We start from the raw sequence: 22116 nt of genomic DNA on the forward strand, positions 1-22116 counted from the left end.
GGGGGGGGGGGCTAATGGGGAGTTATTTTTCACGAGGTACGGAGTTTCTATTTGGAGTGATGAAAAACTTTTGGAAATAGTGGTAATGTTGCTCAACATGGGCAACGGAATTAATATCGCTGAACTGAATAGTTAAAAATGGGTACAATGGCAAGATTTTTGTTACATATATTTTTATCACAATAAAACTTAAAAAAGGAAGAAGGGCCCAGGGATCAGATTGCTTGGTCCTTTCCTGGGCAAAGCTCACTGCTCTCCATGGCTCTTCAGGAATCCATAGCACTTGATACCTAACAGGCAGGAAAGTAAAATCTTTGCAAATTTGGTAGTTTTAACAGTATGACCAGATGGTGACTGCCTACCACCAACTGCTCTGACAGGGAACGTAATAGAAGGGTCCCAGAGAGCTAGAGAAAAATTGTAGAACAGAATTCTAACTCATCAAAAAGACCATAGTTACTGGCCTGACAGAGACTGGAGAAACCCCGTGAGTATGGCCCCCACACACCCTCCTAGCTCAGTAATGAAGTCACTCCAGAGGTTCACCTTTTAGCCAAAGATTAGACAGACCCATAGGACAAAACAAGACTAAAGGGGCACACCAGCCCAAGGGCAAGGACTAAAAGGTAGCAGGGGGCAGGAGAGCTGGTAATAGGGAAGCCAAGGTCGAAAAGGGAGAGTACTGACATGTCGTGGGGTTGTTAACCAATGTCATAAAACAATGTATGTACTAACTGTTTAATGAGAAGCTAGTTTGTTCTGTAAACCTTCATCTAAAATACAGTAAAATAAAAAAGTTGGTAGTTTAAAAAAGCCAGAGATAGTTTTAAATATATGAAATGCACATTCATCCTTTGAGCAAACATCGTTAGCCTGATATGTACCTGCGTTTTCAGGATGGCAGTAGTCATTTGATAAAATAATGATTTGCACTTAGGAGCTGCTCAGTAAATTGTTGTGAATTGACATCAGTCCCATGCCACACAGTTCTTTTTACTCTTGTACTAATGTTAACAGCATGTTTAATCTAGCATCAAAATTAAAATGGCACATTTATACCATCTTTTTTTTTCTCACTTGCCAGAATCAACAGTCCTTCAGATGTCTTAGGGAAAAGCCTTGCCAATTTACATAAAGAATTCAGTGAAGTTCTTGCACACTCCGAATGGGAAAGAGAGGAAGCACAAGTTAGAGAGAGAAAACTCCAAGAAGAAATGGCTCTGCAACAAGAGAAACTGGCAAATGGACAAGAAGAGTTCAGGCAGGCCTGTGAGAGAGCCCTTGAAGCAAGAGTAAGAAAAGGGCAAGAGGCAGCTGGAGGGAACTGTTCGGCAAATATTAATGCTTTTCAGCAAATTACAATGCTTCCTTTCTCATGTAAATACAATGTAACCTGTTGTTATTTTCACTCATAACAAGTCAAGCTGGGTGTGACAGAAATTCAACCCTGAATATGGTTACTGATGTCAAAGTCAGGCTCGTTTGTGACACAGTTTTCCTTATTTTGGAACGAGTGAGAGATGTTCATAACATGTAGGTTAATAATACCACATTGCTAGAGTATGGTGTGGTGCCAGAATCCTATTTTTTATGTAATGAATTTAATGATCTGGCAAACATTGAAATGGATCCTAGGGCACATTCTAGATGAAACCATCTCCAATAACTAATTAATCCAAAATTATGTTATATTCTTTAGTAATGAAATATAATTATCTAAAAAGTTTGGGAAACATATTTTGCTTAAAAATCATCTTTGAAACTTGGTTTCTTCACAGATTAGTTTTGATAAGAGGCAACATGAAGCAAGAATCCAGCAGTTAGAGAATGAAATTCACTATTTGCAAGAAAATCTAAAAAGTATGGAGGAAATCCAAGGCCTTACAGATCTCCAACTTCAGGAAGCTGATGAAGAAAAGGAGAGAATTCTGGCCCAACTCCAAGAGTTAGAGAAAAAGGTAGGGAAGACTAGGAAAGTGAGACACAGAAGTATATGCTGATTGGCTTCTGCCTGTAAGGCCCACCAGTTTGGTGTCAGCTCAGAGGGGTGTGATCCATGGGAGCCTCTGACTGCATTGTAGATGATAATATGTTACTTCATAGATAAAGACCAAAATTCTTAAGTCTATGAGGCCCTCCATCATTTGCCTCTTTTTACCTGTCTCCTTTTCTCACTGTGCTCCTTATCCCTTTCATGACTCATAGGTCATCCCACCCACTTTTTCTGGCTCTCAGGTGTCTTGGGACTCTACTTTTCCCACGAAAAATATTTGCTGTCCTTCACTGGGAATTTGTGTAATGATGAAAGGCAAAAGAAACATTCAATGAAGCAAAATAGCTGGAGTATCAGCCTTAAATGTGAGCTAGTGCATCGAGGAAGTGTAATTGGGTAAAAATTTTGTCTCTTTTGGCTTTTGTACAGCTAGATAAGCCTTGTAAGTGCCTTTATGGTTGCCTTGTAATAGTTAGGGAGCCCTGGTGAGTTTGTTTTTTTGTGTGTTGCAATACATCCTGCCACCAAAGATCAGTAGGACAGACAGGCGGCCACCAATCCTGGCACCTGAGAACCCTTCAAGGTTTGTGGGACCCATGTATTCCCAAATAATAATCTTAAAAATCTATATTACCAGCTAAAAATATAAACACATTCCGTGACTTGGCATGCTTCCATTAATGAAAGCATATGGTATCAAAAAGAAAAAAAAGAAAAAATTCAAAGCAGAAAATAATAGGATCTTGAAAGCGTATTTCAGTTCCTTAAAAATGCCAAGTTCTTTCTTCCTCCTGTCCTCTCACATGCCATTCTTTCACCTGAACCATTTTCCTTCACTGTTCTTCTCCTTGACTGTCCCCTTTCCCACCAATCTAGGTCTCCCCTGCAATTGTCTCAAATAGTACACTGTTCTGTCCATTTATAGTACTAATCATAATTTTAATTTTACTTTATTTGTTTATTGTTTCTGTCATAAGCTGTAAGCTCTTGGAGGACAGCAGCCAAGACTGTTTTGTTTGTCACCATATGCCCAGTACCTGACTCAGTGATTCCCAGCATCTGATCTATCAGAGGGGACAAGAAATGTTTATCTAGTAAATAAATGAATTATGATCACTGAGATTCATGCCTGGGAAGACTGATTTAATTCCAAGCTTATCATGCAGTTTTGAGATATTTTTAATTATTTATTTGTTCAGCAAGTATTTATGGAGCACCTACTGTGTACCAGGCATGGTCTAAGTATGGGGCATGCAGCAGTGAACAGAGCCCCTCTCCTCATGGAACGTAGATCTAACAGACTTCACTGAGGGGAGATGTGAGCAGAGTGCTTTTCCTTCTCACAATTTGGCTCTTTTTAATTCACTTCTGCCAAATGACTCACCTGTTTAATTAATGCTTCTTTTATTTTAGAAGAAACTCGAAGATGCCAGATCCCAGGAGCAGTTTCTTGGTTTAGATAAAGAGTTGAAGAAACTAAAGAAAGCTGTGGCAACCTCTGATAAGCTAGCCACAGCTGAGCTCACCATTGCCAAAGACCAGCTTAAGTCCCTTCATGGAACTGTTATGAAAATTAACCAGGACCGAGCAGAGGTGAGTCCTGCAGGTAGAGAACAAGTTTCCACCAGTCATGCTGCTGTCAAAAAAATATAGCAACTTGATTATTGATCTCTTGTTATAGACTTTGATCATTCTATAAGCCACTGTAAAGTTGTTGGTTTCTCTTAAGACCTAAAGATTGTATTTTCCTCATCACAATCCCCAAGACTTTATTTTGTGCCACCATTGGCCCTGTACTCTGTTGTGTCCTGAAAGGAATCATCAAGTGAAACATCCTGTCCCTCCCTGAAGGGATTTGTGATCTGCTTAGGAAGGTCGCCTTCGATACACACCTGGACAAGGATTTTGAAGGCTTATCATATAATCCCTCTGAACTTCAAGTTTTTCATCTCCCGCAGTCAGATGATAATGTGTTGCCTCATAGGGCTCTTCTGACTCCTGACTGAGATCACGTCTGTTACGGTGCTTTCTAGGATACAAATGCTAATGAGATTAGGGTAGTAGATCACAGGTGAGAAAATCTAATGATGAGAGTGACACTAGTCATGGAAGATAATAGAACAGTGAGGCAAACACTAGCCCATGCATTTTTGACGCAGCACTCCTTCCATTTGGCCCCCATAGTGGGTGCAGAGGTGGCTTCTGTGTAATGGGAGCAACACATGAGAAGGTGAGACTTGGTGCCACATGTCCATGGGACAGCCAGACAGGTGATCTGGTTAAAGGAGAAGAATCAATCTGAAAGAAAGAAAGAGATCAAGAAGACAACCTGTGATGGCAGTGATGCCTTTTTCGTGCCTCTGTCCCAGCAGGAATTGCAGGAAGCCGAGAGGTTCAGCAGAAAGGCAGCACGTGCAGCCAGGGATCTGACCCGAGCAGAAGCAGAGATTGAACTCCTACAGAATCTTCTCAGGGACAAAGAGGATCAGGTCAGTATTGGTACCTCAAGACCTTTTCCTTACTGGGTCCTTTTCAGTTCCTTGATGATAAAACTACTGCAGGTGACACTGTAAAGAATTTTAGAGTGCAATTGTAAATCAGTATTTTATGCACTCCTGTTTACCAGGCACAGCACAGTTTAAATATAAGGAGTAATTCAGTTTCCTCACTGGTGAAGCGTAAATCATAGAATTATAATCAAGTTGCAAGGATAAGCGCATCTTGGCAAGAATTTATTGGCCAACTTTTTGTATGTGATTCTTCAATAGTTTCTAATGGAGATGGAAAAAGCAGATGCAGGCACCTTACTAGCAAACTCACAGGTGCTAGAAATCAGTAAACTCAATGAGACAATGGAGAGACAAAGGACAGAGATCGCAAGACTACGGAATTTACTAGACCTCACTGGAGCCGGTAAGGGGTTGGGCTTTGATTTCGGTAGTGGTTTGGCAGTTGTTGTTTTCACCGTAAACAGTGCTATTTTAAAATGAAAACTTTTTGTTTGTCCTTCTGTCTTTTTAACTGTGGCAGATGAATTCAGTGCTTGATTTACAGAGCTGTGTAATTAGCTTAATAAATAATAAATGCAGTATCAAGAAACTGGACTACAAAGAAACTGACAAGAAACTTGTATTTATATTTTCAAAAGAAGTAATGTTTACAAATCTGTTTATTTGCTTTCTCTGCCCCACTTTATAATTGAAGGACAGAAGGATGTATCTATCCTTTTTAAGTGCTAGCAAAAACTAACTACAAAAGAGCCCACTAAAAGCCAATTTTGAGGAACTGATAATATTCTTTGGCAGTCATGGAATCAATTTTGGATTTTGAGAGAGAAAGGAAGTGGATGATTTCATACCAGTTTCATAGAATGACTTTCCTTTTCAGATAGCAAAGGAGGCTTTGAAAATGTTTTGGAAGAAATTGCTGAGCTTCGTCGTGAAGTTTCTCATCAGAATGATTATATCAGCAGCATAGCAGATCCTTTCAAAAGACGAGGCTATTGGTACTTTATGCCACCACCACCATCATCAAAAGTAGGAAATCTGTGGTGCTGGGAGTCTATACTGAATTTTCTTGAAGAAAGCATGACAATGTCCCATCCCCAAATTTGTGAACAGGAACCATACAGAAATATTTATATGCTAAGCTATACATTAAGAGCCACAAGTTGAGGTTCTTAAGTGTTTTTGATACTTAAGATGAAAATAGGGCCTTCCCAGGGAAGATGGTAATTATTCTTTTATGCTCAGGTAGTGTATTATGGGTCCCTGAAAGAGGATGCTGTAAAGGGGATAAGGCGACTCAAGTCCAGAGAGCCCGTTAAAAGCGGGTATAAAATATGCAGAGGTGCAGACAGAAAAATAGACACCTCAATTTCATTTCATTTTAACAGACATGTTCATGCTTCTTGTAGACTAGGTCAGGCGCTCAGTATTGGTGGGGTGCCAAGATGAATGATCTTACAGAGAAGTTCACAAAGCAGGGTCCTGAAGTTGGCCCTTAATAAGCAGAGAGGGATGGGCTTTTAGGGAGGAGGGAACAGCTGATGTGAAAAAGAACAGTTAACTTAGGCATGGCAAGTAGCCTCATGGGGCTTGAGGATTGAATGGGAACAGTGAAAGTTGAAGCTGGAAAGATAGATTGGGGTTATACTTTTTAAAAAAGAGCCTTGAGATCCCTTGTACTTAATTTTGTACGCTGTGGGAAGCTGGGGGTATGTGTAACTCGATCAGAACTATATAAACTGTATTCTGGCTGAGTGTGGAGGTTAGACTTGTGGCAGGGTGAACTTTTTATGGAACTGTTGAAATCATTCAGGTGAGGGATGGCAGAGGCCAGAGCTAGAGCAATGGAGTTGGAGAAGAAGAGATGGAATTGAGAGTTGTTGAGGAAACAAAATGGTCAGGGCTTTGTGCCTGAATATGGGTGATGAGGAGAACACTATAAGCTGCACATATCCAAATCAGAGACGCTGGGTGTGACATTCTGAAGGACAAGGGTTATGGAGAAGTGGCTCAGACACAATACGATTCCAGGGCTGTGTAGGTTTAACTAGAATCCAAAGAGCAGAATCTAGGAAGTTTCTTGCAGAAATCTAAAGGAAGCCAACATCCTTGGCACAGCCAGAGCTAGAAGTGGAAGCAGGATAGGTTAGAGCAAAACATCGTAAGCTTGAGTTGGGTGAGAGTTTGGAGGAAAGAGTGGGAGAGCAACAGAATAGAGCTTTGATTTCATGCCAGGCTCCCAGGACAGCGGGAGACTAAAAGCCCAGGTTCCATTGAAAGTTCACTGGAATGTCCTTTGTCTCAGTTGCTGGGCCGTCAAGGACAAAGCAAAGGCAGAAGAACCACTAGTAAAGATGAGCACGGGGGAAGTGTGGCTGACAGTTCTCCAGAGTGAGAAACGAAAACAGGTTTTCCATAAGCAATAAGGAAGGATCTGGAGAATTGCCAGATAAAATTAACCCATCCAAGAAGCTGGATAATGTACTTTTCCCATTTCAGCATGATCCAAGACTCATTATCTTTAGAAAATTGTACTGAAAGAATAGGAAATGGATGTTATCAAATAATAATTTCTGAAGTGATAAGTAGACAAAACTTAGAGTATTTTGCTTTTACCAAATTTTGAGCCCTTCATTTTCACAAATTAGTCTGGTGGACCCCAGCCATTGTACACACAGCACTACTCTCTGTATTGTCTCCCTGATGCTGCCATGTTGATTGAGTCCAGAGGGATGTCAATTAACTGAACCCTTGTACAAGGTTGCGGTTTATATGACCATGTAATCACTTCTAACTTCTGTCTGAAAAATTAGAATTATGATATATGCAAAGAAACCAAATTCTTTCTCAACTTCGCCACATCAGAATTGGGCTCTAGACTTTAACATTTCTCAAAATTAGCTTTTCCATTTGTAATAGATGGTGTACTCTGCTGTCATTTATTTTAGGTTTCTAGCCATAGTTCCCAGGTCACCAAGGACTCTGGTGTTGGCCTGAAGTGCACAGCCTCAACTCCTATTAGAAAACCACATCTTGGGCAGCAAGATGGGAAGGAAGGCAGTGGACCTCCACCTGCCTCAGGATACTGGGTTTATTCTCCCATCAGAAGTGGGTTACATAAATCTTTTTCAAATAGAGGTAGGTTAAATCACAAAAGGGAGGTTGCGTTTTTCTTCTCTGTTTAATAACCTTTTATTGGCTGCCTGAAGTTTGTAAGACATAGTCCAAACTCCTTAGCTTGTTCTGCAAGACCCTCTGTGATCTGGTCTTGGCCAGTACCAAGTCTGAAGTCTCACCTCCCATAACTCTGTCACATGTCAGCCATACCTGAGCACATGCCATGTTCCTCAAACCTCCATGTTTTAAACTCTCTGTCCGGAATGGCCTTATTCCTCCTCCTTTTCCCCAACCTATTCCTGCTTATCCTTAAGTGAGACCCAGGTCCTCAAACATCGCTCCTTTTGTGGCACCTTCCTCCACCCTGCCTCACTCAGGCAGCCTGAGCAGCTCTTTATCTGTACTCCCGGAGCATGGCAGCATATATCCTTGTATTATGGCATTAATCTTGCTGTACTAAATTGATGGGTTTACAGGTCTATCTTCCGAAGTTCTGGGTGTAGAGAGAGTCAGACCTGGAGTGAATCCTGGCGCTTTTATTTAGTAGAAATGTGATCTTTTAAGCAAATGATTTAGTTGTTCTGAGGGAGTTAATCTGTAAAATGAGAATACAATCTCCTGAGAATTTGTTCATTCAGGAATTGTTTACTGAGTGCCTGCTGTGTGCTAGGTTCTCATCTTCAATAATAAACAAGACATAGGTCCTGTTTCTAGGGGACATAAGTAAGCCATCGCATTAGAGAGAGCTAATATGTCATGATACTGGTAAATGCTGGGTACCATAGGATCTCTTAGCACATCTCTGTGGGTCTTTTATGTAATGTGATGAATGAAGGAATGAACTGATGAACAGATGGACAAACAAACCAACAGATATGCATAATAAAAACTCAAGTATCAGCCACTGAAAATAATTTGAATCCTTGTTTTGATCTGCTTTTCAAAACCACTTTTGACCTATTTTTCAGAGTTTTATTCTTACATCTCTGGTATCTTAGCCTAAATGGTGCTATTCTCTACTAAACCTGTTTATCTTATAAACCCTGGGGTAAAACACTCTTCTGTTCATTTCTTTGAAGAGGAAGACAGTGGAGGAGATAGCCAGGAAGAGAGTGACCTGGATGACCAAGAGGATCCCCCATTTGTGCCTCCGCCTGGATACATGATGTATACTGTCTTTCCTGATGGTTCTCCGGTGCCTCAGGGCATGGCCCTTTATGCACCACCTCCACCCTTGCCCAACAATAGCAGACCTCTCATCCCTGGAACTGTTGTTTATGGTCCACCTCCTGCTGGGGCCCCCATTGTGTATGGACCTCCGCCCCCCAACTTCTCAGTCCCTCTCATCCCCATGGGCGTGCTGCATTGCAATGTCCCAGAACATCATAACTTAGTAAGTGGAAAGATGTATGATCCTCATCCCTGCTTCTTCCAAAGGTGACTGACTAAGGTTATATACATAATGGCACAGTTTGAGGTGTTCTATTTGTGAATGGATTGTATCCCAAAAGTGTGTTTGTAAGGCTGATGTTTAGAACTGAATGAGCATTCTCTTATAAAAATTATATTGTGAACAGGAGTTAGGATCCCAGGCTGTTCTACAAAAATCAGTTTTTTTAACAGATGCTTTCAATCCAGAAATTAACCATTTTTTAAAAATCATCATATACTTTTCTATTAAAAATGGTGTATCATCATGTATGTGTAAGTATAGTCACGTATTAGCGTCTGTACTTGTACACATACGTATAGGTGTATGTATGTGTGCATGAATACACATGTATGTTCATGTGTTTATACACTCAAGCTGTAGAATCTGCCACTATTTTCAGAATATAGATTCTACTTTCACCACAGTTAATTTCAGGTTTTGGCAGAAAAGGAGAAATATCTTGTGATGTTTCAGTCTTGCATTTTTTTCTTTGTTCAGGAGAATGAAGTTTCTAGATTAGAAGAAATAATGCAGCATTTAAAATCGAAGCGACGGGAAGAACGGTGGATGAGAATATCTAAGCGGCAGTCTGAAAAAGAAATGGAAGAGCTGCATCATAATATTGATAGTCTTTTGCAAGAGAAGAAAGACTTAGAGCATGAAGTAGAAGAATTACATAGAACCATCCAAAAACATCAACAGCGAAAGTAAGATTATTAGCCATTTTACTGTTGTGATTCACATGAATATGATATTATTTCATTAAGATATTCTAAAATCAGTGCTGTCTAATAGAACTTTCTGTGGCCTTGGAAATGTTCTAGATCTGCACTGTCCAAAACAGTAGCCACTAACCACATGTGGGTAGTGGACACTTGAAATGTGGCTAATAAAACAAACTGAATTTTTAATTTTAATTAATTTAGTAGTCACATGGTGACTACCATAGCAGACAGTGCAGATCTAAATAAATCTTTTTGGCCGATAATTTCAATCAGCTCTTCTTGTAATCCCTCTTGGGTAATGGCATAGCCATCTCTCTTCCCCAGCTACCCTACCTAAAAGCATGGCAGGTCCTTCCAACTCTCCCTTTCCCTCACTACCCAGGTATCCAGTTGTTCATCAGGTCCTACTGACTCCATATACAAAGAGCTCTCAAAAGGGCCCCATTCTTTCATTCCCACTGCCCTGGCCTTTAGTCATTCTCATCCTGGACCATTGTGATAGCTTCCTCACTGACCTCCCATGTCTAGTTTTTGTCTCATTACTCTCCCTTCAACATGACTGCTAATATGACCATGCTGCCCTCCCATGTGGGTCTCCATCCCTTCAGGATATATACCACCCTCCACAATCTCAGCCCTGCCTGTGTTTTTTTTTGTTTTGTTTTGTTTTAATCCTTCTCTCCCACACAGAGTGTTTGATCTGGCCCTACTTACCTTCCTACAGTATTCCCAAGCACTCTGTTTTTTCCCGCCTCCACACCTTTGCATGTGCTGTCTTCTCTGCCTGAGGTGTCTTCTCCCTTCTCTTTCCCACCTGCCTAACTCCAATCTGTCTTTCAAAAGGAAGATCAGAGATTCCCTCAGTAAAAAAGCTTTTCTATGCTTTGAGGTTGGAGCCAAGATGGCGGAATAGCCAGATGCTTCTGGCGATCCCTCTTACGACAAAGACCTGAAAAATCAAGTGAAACAATTATATTTATGACAAGCTAGGAGCCCTGAATATCAAAGGCAAGGTTAGAAAACGAACTGAGGGGCAGGGGGAGGAAGAGACGGTTCAGAAGCGGAGAGGAGTTACCGGACCTGAATTGCCAAGAGCCCTCAGGCACCAATCCCGAGCGGCGGTTCAGCCGCAGTTTCCCAGGGAGAAGCAGCCAGCCACACAGCCTACTCACACCTCCGGAAACAGAGAAGAACGGTGCTCTCGGCAAAAGCTGAGTACTTGTGTATATTTTGTCAGGCCCCTGCTCCCAAGCCAGCGTCAGTGGTTGTTGATTTCCCTGGGCCTGAGATAGGCCCATTTGAGCACCCTGAGCCATGCTCTGGGACATGGAGAAGGAATAAATTCACAATTAGGGGAAAAGATAATCTGCCAGCTCCACTAACCTGGGGAGCTCAGGACAGAAGCAGCTCCTGTCCAGGCATAAACAGTCCGTGGACTTTGAATACCTTTCCCACCTGCATGGACCTGTGTGGCCCTATTCTAGGAGAATAGGCCCTTGCTGGCAGAGTGTGACTGTTTAAGCTGCGCAGTGGAGAGGTGGATGTTTGATATTTGGCACGGCTTTGCCTTTTACACAGGGTCCTCACCTACCCACATCAGGGACCTAACTGGTGGCTCCTTTCAGGTCACCCAGCCCCCGTGATAGGGGTCCAAGGATAACTGGTACCTCCCAGTTTTCATAACCAAAAGCATTGGGTGCCCATGGTCTGTCTGCAGAGCCCACCCACCTGCACGCTCTAGGGAAAAGGGACATACTTTCCTCAGAGGCACTTGGGGGACGATTCTCAGCCCCCTGCCTTGTTCAGAGCGTGACCCCTTGCTGCAACCAGATACTGGTACCTACACCAAACACCCCTGCCCCTATAACACTGTAGGACAGAGCCTGTACCACATACTTGATGACCAGCTACCTGGATACCTGAGCTGAATCCACACAAAAAAGTGAATGGACTCATAAGCTCATAAACCTGATAACAGCTCTAGCCATCTGGTGACAGGACGTCAGAACCCCAAAGGGGAAAATAATCAAGCTAGCTCACTCAAGCAACCCATTTGGGCATATCAAAACAAAACAAAGCGAAAAACTAGGATATAGTAGGCAAATGTAAAATAAACTAATACAGTAATTTATAGATGGCTTGGAGACAACAGTCAATATCAAACCACGTAAAGCTTTTCTTGGAAGCAGTCAAGGAGCCCATCAATGGATGAATGGATAAGTAAATTATGATATATTCACATAATGGAATCCTATGCAACGATTAAGAACAATGATGAATCCATGAAACATCTTGTAACATGGAGGAATCTGGAAGGCATTATGCTGAATGAAATTAGTCAGTTGAAAAAGGACAAATGTTGTACAAGACCACTATTCCAAAAACTCAAGAAAAAGTTTAAACACAGAAGAAGTTAATTCTTTGATGGTTACAAGGGGAGGAAGGGAGAGTATTCACTAATTAGATAGTACATAAGAACTATTTTAGGTGAAGAGAAAGACAATGCACAGTACAAGAGAGTCAGCACAACTGGACTAAACCAAAAGCAAGGAAGTTTCTTGAATACAGTCGAATGCTTTGAAGGCCATGGTAGCAGGGATGGAGGTCTGGGTACCATGGTTTCAGGGGACATCTAGGTCAATTGGCATGAGAATAAAGAAAGATGGGGGAGGGGAAGCTTTGCTTTTCTCAGGTCCCCCACAGTTTGGGGCTAGTCCTCGGGCATAGCACTGTTCACATAATATTATAAGGAGTCCAGGAGCTCCTTCAGGGCAGTGGCAGGGCCTTCATCTCTATGTCCCAGCCTGTGGCATAGGGCCCGGCACAGTGTAGGTTTGTTCTTGAATTCTGTGTCTGCTGATTGGGCCAATTATGTAGAAGCTTACCTTCAGTACTGGTCAATGAATTATGACAGTTCCTCAGTTCTTCTCATTTAAGCCAGACTGGGCCAGGCTCCAGGATGAGCAGAGGCCCCCGCAGGACACAGAGGCAAGCAAAACATGATCACTGCCTTCTAGGAGCAGACACATGAATGACTAACTGATAGATCTGGCAGGGAAAAGCAAGGACCACACAGAAGATTGGAACTAAATCTTTGAGGGCCTGGGGGTGGTTTTATCTATTATTTTTGTGAATATATTTGTGAGGGGACTTTTTGTTTTGTTTGTATTTTGAGGTCGGTTTGTTTTTGCAGGATTATCATAGGGAATAACCATTTCATTTTCTGGTTATAAAAGTGTAGTAAACGATTATTCTAGGGAACTTGGATAAGATAAAAATATTCAAAGAAGAAGATAAAAATATTCAAAGAAGAAGATAAAAATAATTTGTATGCTCATTATTTAAAGAGAAAGACCCTGTTAACAAGTTGATGAGTCTGTCTTCATGTTCTGCCACACAGTCATAGATAGTCCGAGCTTCAAATAATTTTGTCATGTTGTTGCCTGTCATGTTAGCCTTGAGTTCCTGAATTGGGTGTCATGCTTTTTGATTTGTTAAATACCATCACCACAGCTTACTCTAGAAGAATGCAGTAAATCACAAAATCAGGTAGTCTTCAGGGTAGCCTTTGAGCTGAGCTTTGAAGGATAATTTTTGAGAGACTGCGTAGTTATTATGGTAGTGGTTTGTTTTATTTTTATACCTCAGAATAAAAGTATCAACATTGGCTTGGCCAAATGCTGGACAATACAATAATCTTTGTTGTTGTTTTTATAGGGAAAAAGCACAAAACAACTGCATTATACATTATGTATATTACACATTTGTTGTTAACAATATACCCTCTTGAACAAAAAGTAAACATAGACTTTGAAGGTAATCAAATGTAGCTGTCTTTCTTGCCCCTTATATAAATTAGAAAATCATAATGGATCCATTTACCAGTTAGGCTACAAGTGTCTACTTTGTCTACGTTGAAAATCTTTTAATGTGTATCTTTTTTTTTTTTTTTTTTAAGGGACTTCATTGATGGAAATGTTGAGAGTCTTATTACTGAACTAGAAATAGAAAAATCACTCAAACACCATGAAGATATTGTAGATGAAATTGAGTGCATTGAAAAGACCCTCCTGAAGCGCCGTGCAGAGCTCAGGGAAGCTGACCGACTCCTGGCAGAGGCTGAAAGTGAGCTTTCATGCACAAAGGAGAAGGTATGTCCTGTTGTGATTTTAGGTGTGAATTCATTGTGGGTGAGACAGCTTCCTATCTTCACAGGAAGGATTAGAAAGAGAAAGTGTGGTAACAACACAGTCATCCAAGTCAGGCAACTGTTCTAGGCCAGTCTCTGCTACTTAAGGAGCTATGAGAATTTGGGAAGTCATTTAAATTTCCAGCACCTTTTTTTTTTTTTAATTGTACTTTAGATCAAGGTTTACAGAGCAAATTAGTTTCTCATTGTCTTAGTTATCTAGTGCTACTATAATAGAAATAACACAAGTGGATGGCATTAACAACAGAAATTTATCCTCTCACAGTCTAGTAGGCTAGAAGTCTGAATTTTGGGCACCAGCTCCAGGGGAAGGCTTTTGCTCTCTGTCAGCTCTGGAGAAAGATCCTTGTCATCACCTTCCCTGGTCTAGAAGCTTCTCAGTGCAGAGACCCTGGGTCCAAAGAACACACTCTGCTCCCGGCAGTGCTTTCTTGGTAGTATGAGGTCCCTGTGTCTCTCTGCTCACTTTTCTCTTTTATATCTCAAAAGAGATTGACTTAAGACATAGCCTAATCTTGTAGATTAAGTTCTGCTTATTAACATAACTGACTCTAATCGCACCTCATTAACATCATAGAGGCAGGATTTGCAACACATAGGAAAATCGCATTAGATCACAACATGGTGGACAGTCACACAATACTGGGAATCATGACCTAACCAAGTTGACATACATTTTTGGGGATACAGTTCAGTCCGTAGCACTTATTAATTAATGCACATATTGTTTGGTGACACTGGTCGCCAACCCCATGACATGTCAACACTCTCCCCTTCTTGACCTTGGATTCCCTATCACCAGCTTTCCTGCCCCTCCTGCCTTCTCGTCCTTGCCCCTGAGCTGCTATGCCCATTTAGTCTCGTTTTGTGTGTCTGTATAATCTTTGGCTGAAGGGTGAACCTCAGGAATGACTTCTGTACTGAGTTAAAAGGGTGTCTGGGGGCCATACATACTCTTGGGGCTTCTGCAGTCTTTGTCAAACCAGTAAGTCTGGTCTTTTTTTTGTACTTTAGGTGAAGGTTTACAGAACAAACTAGCTTCTCATTAAATAGTATACGTATTGTTTTATGACATTGGTTAACAACCCCACGACATGTCAACACTCTTCCTTCTCCACCTGGGGTTCCCTATTTCCAGCTTTCCTGTCCCCTCCTGCCTTCTAGTCCTTGCCCCTGGCTGGTGTGCCCCTGTAGTGTGTCTGAGGGCCATACTCACGGGGTTTCTCCAGCCTCTGTCAGGCCAGTAAGTCTGGCCTTTTTTTGTGAGTTAGAATTTTGTTTTACATTTTTCTCTAGCTCTGTCTAGGACCCTTTTTTGTGATCCCTGTTAGAGTAGTTAGTGGTAATAGCTGGGCACTGTCTATTTGTGCTGGACTCAGTCTGATGGAGGCTGTGGTAGTCGTGGTCCATTAGTCTTTTGGACTAATCTTCCCCTTGTATCTTTGGTTTTCTTCATTCTCCCTTGCTCCAGAAGGGAGTGAGACTGGTGGAGTACCTTAAATGGCTGCTCACAAGCTTTTAAGACCCCAGATGCTACTCACCAAAGTAGGATGTGGCACATTATAGACTTTATTATGCCAGTTGAGCATGATATCACCTAAGAGACCATGGTCCCTAACCCTTAACCCAGTAATTCAGTCCCTCACAGAGTATGGATGTGTCTGTGAAGCTTCTGTGACCTTGCCCTGGTCAAGTTGTCCTGGCTTCCCCAGTATTGTGTACTGTCTTACACTTCACCCAAGTTACCACTTATCTATTATTTAATTTTCCCCTACGTAGTAACCATCAACGATTGTTTCTTTCTGTGTGTAAGCCTTTTCATGAGTGTTTTAATAGTGGTCTCATACAGTACTTGCCCTTTTGTGATTGACCTATTTCACTCAGCATAATGCCCTCCAAATTCATCCATGCTGTGAGATGTTTCACAGATTCATCATTGTTCTATATTGTTGCATAGTATTCCATTGTATGTATGTACCATAGTTTATCCATACATCTGTTGATGGGCACTTAGGTTGTTTTCACATTTTTGCTATCATGAATAATGCTTCAGTGAACACGGGTGTGCATATGCCTATTCGTGTGACAGCTCTTATTTCTCTAGGATATATTCCTAGGAGTAGGATTGCTGGATCGTATGGTATTTCTATTTCTAGCTTTTTAAGGAAGCACCATATCGTTTTCCAAAATGGTCATACCATTTTACATTCCCACCAGCAGTGCATAAGAACTCCAAGCTCCCTGCAGCCTCTCCAACGTTTGTTATTTTCTGTTTTTTTTTATTTGCACCAGTAATGTCAGGGTGAGATGGTATCTCATCACAGTTTTGATTTGCATTTCTCTTATTGTTAGTGATCTCAAGCATTTCCTGTTAGCTGCCTGAATGTCTTTGGTGAAGTAAATTCTCAGAGCTTTGCTTTCCTTGTCTATAAGTTGAGACTGAGAATACCTGCTTCATAAGACTATTCAATATGATTACATGACATAACATATTTAAAGCACCTTATTTAGTTCCCATCGTGCCCCGCTTACTTATCCTATGGGTGTCTGTTTTTACTTTCAGATTCTGATATCTGTGTGTTTTTAATAGGTCATTGTTATATTCTTTTAAAGACTCAATGAACCTCCTGAGACTCACGGTCTTACTTTTTTACTCCAAGTTTGTAATGATATAAAATCAGATATTTTTTGGCCTAAGACAGTATTCTTTAGGCTATAACACAAAATGAAGTGAAGGAGGGAAGGTAGCTAACTTTTATTGAGCCCCTACTATTGTTATACATTATCGGCCTGGCATTTTATAAATGCCATATAATATAACCTTTTTGGCAACCTGGTAGGACAGTGTTAGCCCAGTTTACAGATTAAGCTTCTAGAGGCTGGTAACTGGCCTAGGGTTGCACAGCTGAAGTTCTACCTCATTAAGAGGGCTTTTTTAGTTAGATAAAAATTCCGAGATGAAAATAGTCTCTTACCCACATGGAACCCTTCAGGAGCTACTGCTTTTATATTGTTATTTCAACGTGTGTCTATTTAATAAAAATCTATTATCCAGGGACTGAAGTGAATTACATAAGTTATTAAAGAAATTCTGTGAGTGATAGCTTTCATAAAAATGGAAAAACATCCACGTCTTTTTTCAGATGATTAGTTCCTTCTGCTGTCACGTGTTAGATTACTATGAGAGAAAATTGCTGTGAGAAGGAGAAAAATGTATCACTGGTATATAGAAAAAAAAAAATTGATGATACCAGTCAGTAGTAGGCAGAGATAGTAACTGAACCAAAGCTGATAAGCTGTTTCCCTCCAGCCTCCCAAAATGACTGAGGGAGGCAGTCTGTTAGGAAAGAGGAAGCAGCTGCATTATATAAGGAATGTGTCAGACATGTTAAAACCTGACAGAGGAGACAAAAACTACTTAGAAATGTGGCCTTCTGGAGTGCGTAGTTGTTTAATGCTTTTGCTAATGGAACTGACAAACCATGGATGGAAATATGGTGAATTCTCCAGCTCTTTCAGAGCTTACCAGCTCTTTTGCATCCACAGGGGGTATTTAATAGACAAGTTTAACATACAGACACATCTGACTTTAGTGCAGCTGTGAAACTTGAGTTTATTGGCTGATGGTCAGTCACTGCTCAACCAAGTACAAACCAAGCTCTATATTTGGACCTCGTGATGACATTGTTTTAAGCTTCTTATTTTAGGCAGAAAAAGAAACAAGTTGATTTAAAAAAAAAAAAAAAACCGTTTTTGCCAAATCTTATATAGAAAACAGTTTTCAAACTTCAAAAGTATTTAGTATCTTTGTTTCTCAACCAGTCATCCTCAGATTAATGAGATTTTACTTATCTTGATAATATCTAGGGTAAAGCAAGAATCTCTGAGTGGAGGGAATTTTGGTAAAAATCCCTTCATTGCCACTTAATTGGGTAGTTTTTTTTAATTAAAGAAAATGACATACTAATAATATTACAGATTATTTTGAAATAAAAAAGGTCACGCACTCTCACCATCCTTAAATGACTACTTGCGTGTATATGTAGCCTTTCTGTCTTTGTTGGCACATATGGTTTTGCATAGTTGCTGTCATAGTGTTTGTACCATTTTACATTTATATTTTTCAGCGAACATAACGTTGACGTTCTTCCATATTACTACATTGCCATCTTATCATTGTAAAGGCTATACAATATTCTGTTGTGTTTATGCATTATCACTTATTTAGTCTATTACTTGTCAAGTTTTATATTATTTCATTATATAATGAGCATTTTTTTTTTTTTTTTTTGCAGTAGCTCTTTGCTTCCAAATTATTTTGTAAGGATTAGAGGGTTGAAGTGAATGGACATTTTTATAAGTATTTTTGCATTACCTTTTGTTTCCAAAAGAGTGTGTATTGCCAGTAGCTGTGAGTGAATATTGTAAATGAATTGCTTTTAATGACAGTTTCTTTTGCAGACAAAAAATGCTGTTGAGAAGTTCACCGATGCCAAGAGAAATTTGTTGCAAACTGAGTCAGATGCTGAAGAATTAGAAAGGAGAGCTCAGGAAACTGCTATTAACCTTGTCAAAGCTGATCAGCAGCTAAGGTACGTGGAGCCCCTTAGCCATTGAGGTACCTGGTGAGATGAATGAAAAGCTTGGTTCTAAGAGGATAATAATTGCTTTATGATAAATAACACAATATTAAGTCTAGTGATGGTGGGGCGGGGGATGGCAAATAAAGTGATGCGTTTTAGATTGCTCCAGGCTGACGCAAAGGATTTGGAACAGCACAAAATCGAGCAAGAAGAAATCTTGAAAGAAATAAACAAAGTTGTAGCAGCAAAAGATTTAGACTTCCAGTGTTTAAACAAGAAGAAGGAAAAACTGACAGAAGAGTAAGTAAGGCCTCTTGTGGGGCTTCAAGGGTTTTGTACTAGAAGGCAGCTCTTAGGGTCCAGTCTTAGTACCGCTGGTGCTTTGCAGGCTTCAGAAACTGCAAAAAGACATTGAGACCGCGGAATGCAATGAGGATCACCACCTGCAGGTCCTTCAAGAGTCTGAGACCCTCCTTCAGGCCAAGAGAGCAGAACTGGAAAAACTGAAGAGCCAGGTATGATAATAAAAAAAAATAGACACTTAGAAAAAGCAACTTACGCTGTTTTGAAACCTACATTTATTTTATGATTATAGAAGTAATACATATATATAGAAAAAGATTGGAAAAGACAAAATATAAATAGTTTAAGCCATGTATCAAAGTGTTAAGTGTATAGAGTCCAACCCAAATCTGAATCCCAATTTTATATAACATATCATTGAGTAAAAGAAGTGTGTCTTAGAACGTGGTATACTCTATGAGATCGTTTATGTTCAATGTGCTTATGAACATGGTATGTGTAGTCTCTACCAAAGTACCAAAGTGGTCATCTCAGAGAGGGGATGGTCATTTTCTATTTTCTTCATTTTGCTCATCTGTATTTTCTGTAAATAAATATGCATTACTTCTAAAATGATGAGTAATTTTAAAATTTACAACATAGATAAATATGAACAAATCCCTGGCTACCTTCTATCGTCAACACTATTATCGAATAAAATGTAGATATGAAAGTGCTTTGAAAACCATAACCTGAGGGATAATCATTATTATTATATTGGTATTATTGCTGTGATTGGAGTGGTTTTAAATATATAAGCTCAAAATCATTATTAGACATTTCATGCCCTTTCCCCCAGTCTAGCCTTCCTGACTCTTGGGACTAGACCAGTAGGGACTAATTTTTCCCTGTGACCTCCTCACCTGGTAGCTTTAGCTGGATTAGGTATTTCCCATCTACCTGCTGAAAGCTTTGTGACTTTTGTCAAGCTTTGCACTCCTCCCTTTTTTTTTTTACTGCAGGTGACAAGTCAACAACAGGAGATGGCTGTCTTGGACAGGCAGTTGGGGCATAAAAAGGAGGAGCTGCATCTACTCCAAGGAAGCATGGTCCAGGCAAAGGCCGACCTCCAGGAAGCTCTGAGACTGGGAGAGACTGAAGTAGTTGAGAAGTGCAGTCACATTAGGGTTTGTTTTTCAATAGGTTTTATTAAGATCCCTAGGACAATAGTATGGATGTATTTTGAGATACTTTCAGTTTCCCTTAAATGCAAATATAAATTGCTAAAATCTTGAAGACTCTGCAACATTGCTTCGGTTTTATGTTGCGTATCTATGCTGTGATTGTCATATGTAGTTTCCCGCTGTATCGTTTTCTGGATATATCCAAGATTTTCCTGCCTCTGTGTTCTTTCTCATACCATTTCTTCTCCAGGAATGCCCTTTCTCCCTCATCATTAGCCAGAGCCTATCCATTTTTCATGAGCTAGCTTCATACCACCTCCTCTTTGATGACTTCCCTGACTTTTGCCTCACCCCAACTAAAGGAGTTTGTCTCTCTTCTCAGTTCTGAGCCACTCTGTCTACATGTGTCCTAGGGCATTTAGTACCTTTAGCCTTGTGTGATCCCGTTTATGTGCCCTTCATTATCTCCCGGTGAGGTGCTGAGCCTCTGAGGGCAGAGGCTATGTCTGAACCTGCCTTTTCTTCTCCACAACATAATGCCTTGCACATGGTAATGTTGGATATACGCTTAAATGAAGATAACATGTTCCTTTCTTCTCTCATGCATAAATATGTTAGTATAAAAATAGTGCTATTCTTGACATAAAAGGCAAAAATGAGCTTGTTTCCAAATTACAATGTCTATGAAAAGAGAACGTTTATAAGAGAATTGATTTTAAAGTAATTTCCATTCATAATTTTGCAGAGAGTCATGATTTTTTCCCCACAGGAAGTAAAATCTCTTCTGGAAGAACTGAGTTTTCAGAAAGGAGAACTGAACGTCCAGATTAGTGAAAAAAAGTCTCAACTTGCACTTATAAAGCAGGAAATTGGAAAAGAGGAAGAAAATCTTCAGGTAGTTTTAGGGCAAATGTTTAAACATAAAACTGGTAAGTTTAAAGGAAAACAATCATAAAATTTGAGGTTAGAAAATATCTATATTCCAGGTCACAGAAAAAATCCCAAGTGGTCAAATAAGTTATTAATAAGTAAAGAAAAGCAAAGTTTAAAACGAATTAAAAAAAAACCAAAAGGAATAGGTTATCATTTTCTGCTGTTCAAATTAATAAAATTTATTTAAAAGAAAAATAATCATATTCTTTGCTAACCAGGGTATGATGAAAGAGGAGCACTTACAGGCTATTGATTGAAGCATAAATTAGAACAATCTCCCTCTGTTTCATTATTCCTAAAATTCACAGCTGTTGAGCCACTGGGCCCATTTCTAATAATCTAGAGTGGTGTAGTAGTTAAAGAGCTTGACTACTAACCAGGAGGTCAGCAGTTTGAATCCACCAGCCGCTCCTTGGAAACCCTATGGGGCAGCTCTACACAGTTCTATAGGGTCACTATGAGTCGGAAGCGACTCAACGACAATGGGTTTGGTTAGAGCAGGCGTTTATGCACGTCACAGCAATATTTATAATGGCAGAATTTGGAAATAGCTTAAATAACCAATTTAAGAATCATATTTCTAACAACATTTAATGACATGTAGAAATACTCATGAGAAGAGTGAAAAATGTGTAAAAATTGAACATGCAATGTAATTCATTTTATTTTAAAATATATGTTTACGTATGTGTACTTATGGAAGGAAATATATCAAAATGTTATTGTATTATCTTTGGATGGTGGGATAATGTTTGATTATCATTTTCTTCTTTTATGTATATATATATATATTTTTTACTATTTTCTGAATCTTATACAGTGAGCAAATATTTTTATAACCAGAAAATAAAATGTTAATTTTTAAAAATCTGTATTTCAAAAGGGCCAAAAAATTGTTTTATAAATTTATGTTTTAAAAGGTTCCAGATTTATTTTGATTAATTTTTATTTGTTTAAAAGTGCTTTTAGTTCATTCTTTTATGTTGGGGAGAATTGCTTTTAGACCTAGATTTTTATTAAATGTTTTTGTTAAAATAGTTTTGACAAATTAATATTTAACAGTACTTTCAAAGGATTTTTATTTTTCATTAAAAAACAATTTGATGTTCTACATCTCACCTTGGTGAGTGGCGTCTCTTAAAAGCTGGCA

At 39.7% G+C, this 22116-nt stretch overlaps 1 protein-coding gene across 6 annotated transcripts in view; it reads left to right on the top strand.

Moving 5' to 3' along the window:
• Positions 1 to 22116, top strand: part of CNTRL (centriolin) — a 103645-nt gene that overhangs the window by 61420 nt on the left and 20109 nt on the right. For all 6 annotated transcript variants that reach the window (XM_049896900.1, XM_049896894.1, XM_049896896.1 and 3 more), the window contains 15 exons: positions 1085 to 1292; positions 1779 to 1958; positions 3407 to 3586; positions 4366 to 4482; positions 4762 to 4906; positions 5381 to 5529; positions 7449 to 7638; positions 8697 to 9010; positions 9548 to 9756; positions 13733 to 13925; positions 18446 to 18576; positions 18727 to 18867; positions 18956 to 19082; positions 19872 to 20036; positions 20803 to 20962. In XM_049896900.1, coding sequence (XP_049752857.1) covers positions 1085 to 1292; positions 1779 to 1958; positions 3407 to 3586; positions 4366 to 4482; positions 4762 to 4906; positions 5381 to 5529; positions 7449 to 7638; positions 8697 to 9010; positions 9548 to 9756; positions 13733 to 13925; positions 18446 to 18576; positions 18727 to 18867; positions 18956 to 19082; positions 19872 to 20036; positions 20803 to 20962 — 2609 coding nt within the window. The remainder of the gene's footprint in view (positions 1 to 1084; positions 1293 to 1778; positions 1959 to 3406; positions 3587 to 4365; positions 4483 to 4761; positions 4907 to 5380; positions 5530 to 7448; positions 7639 to 8696; positions 9011 to 9547; positions 9757 to 13732; positions 13926 to 18445; positions 18577 to 18726; positions 18868 to 18955; positions 19083 to 19871; positions 20037 to 20802; positions 20963 to 22116) is intronic.

This window comes from Elephas maximus, chromosome 9 (genome assembly GCF_024166365.1).
Source record: "Elephas maximus indicus isolate mEleMax1 chromosome 9, mEleMax1 primary haplotype, whole genome shotgun sequence".
Taxonomy (NCBI): Eukaryota; Metazoa; Chordata; class Mammalia; order Proboscidea; family Elephantidae; genus Elephas; species Elephas maximus.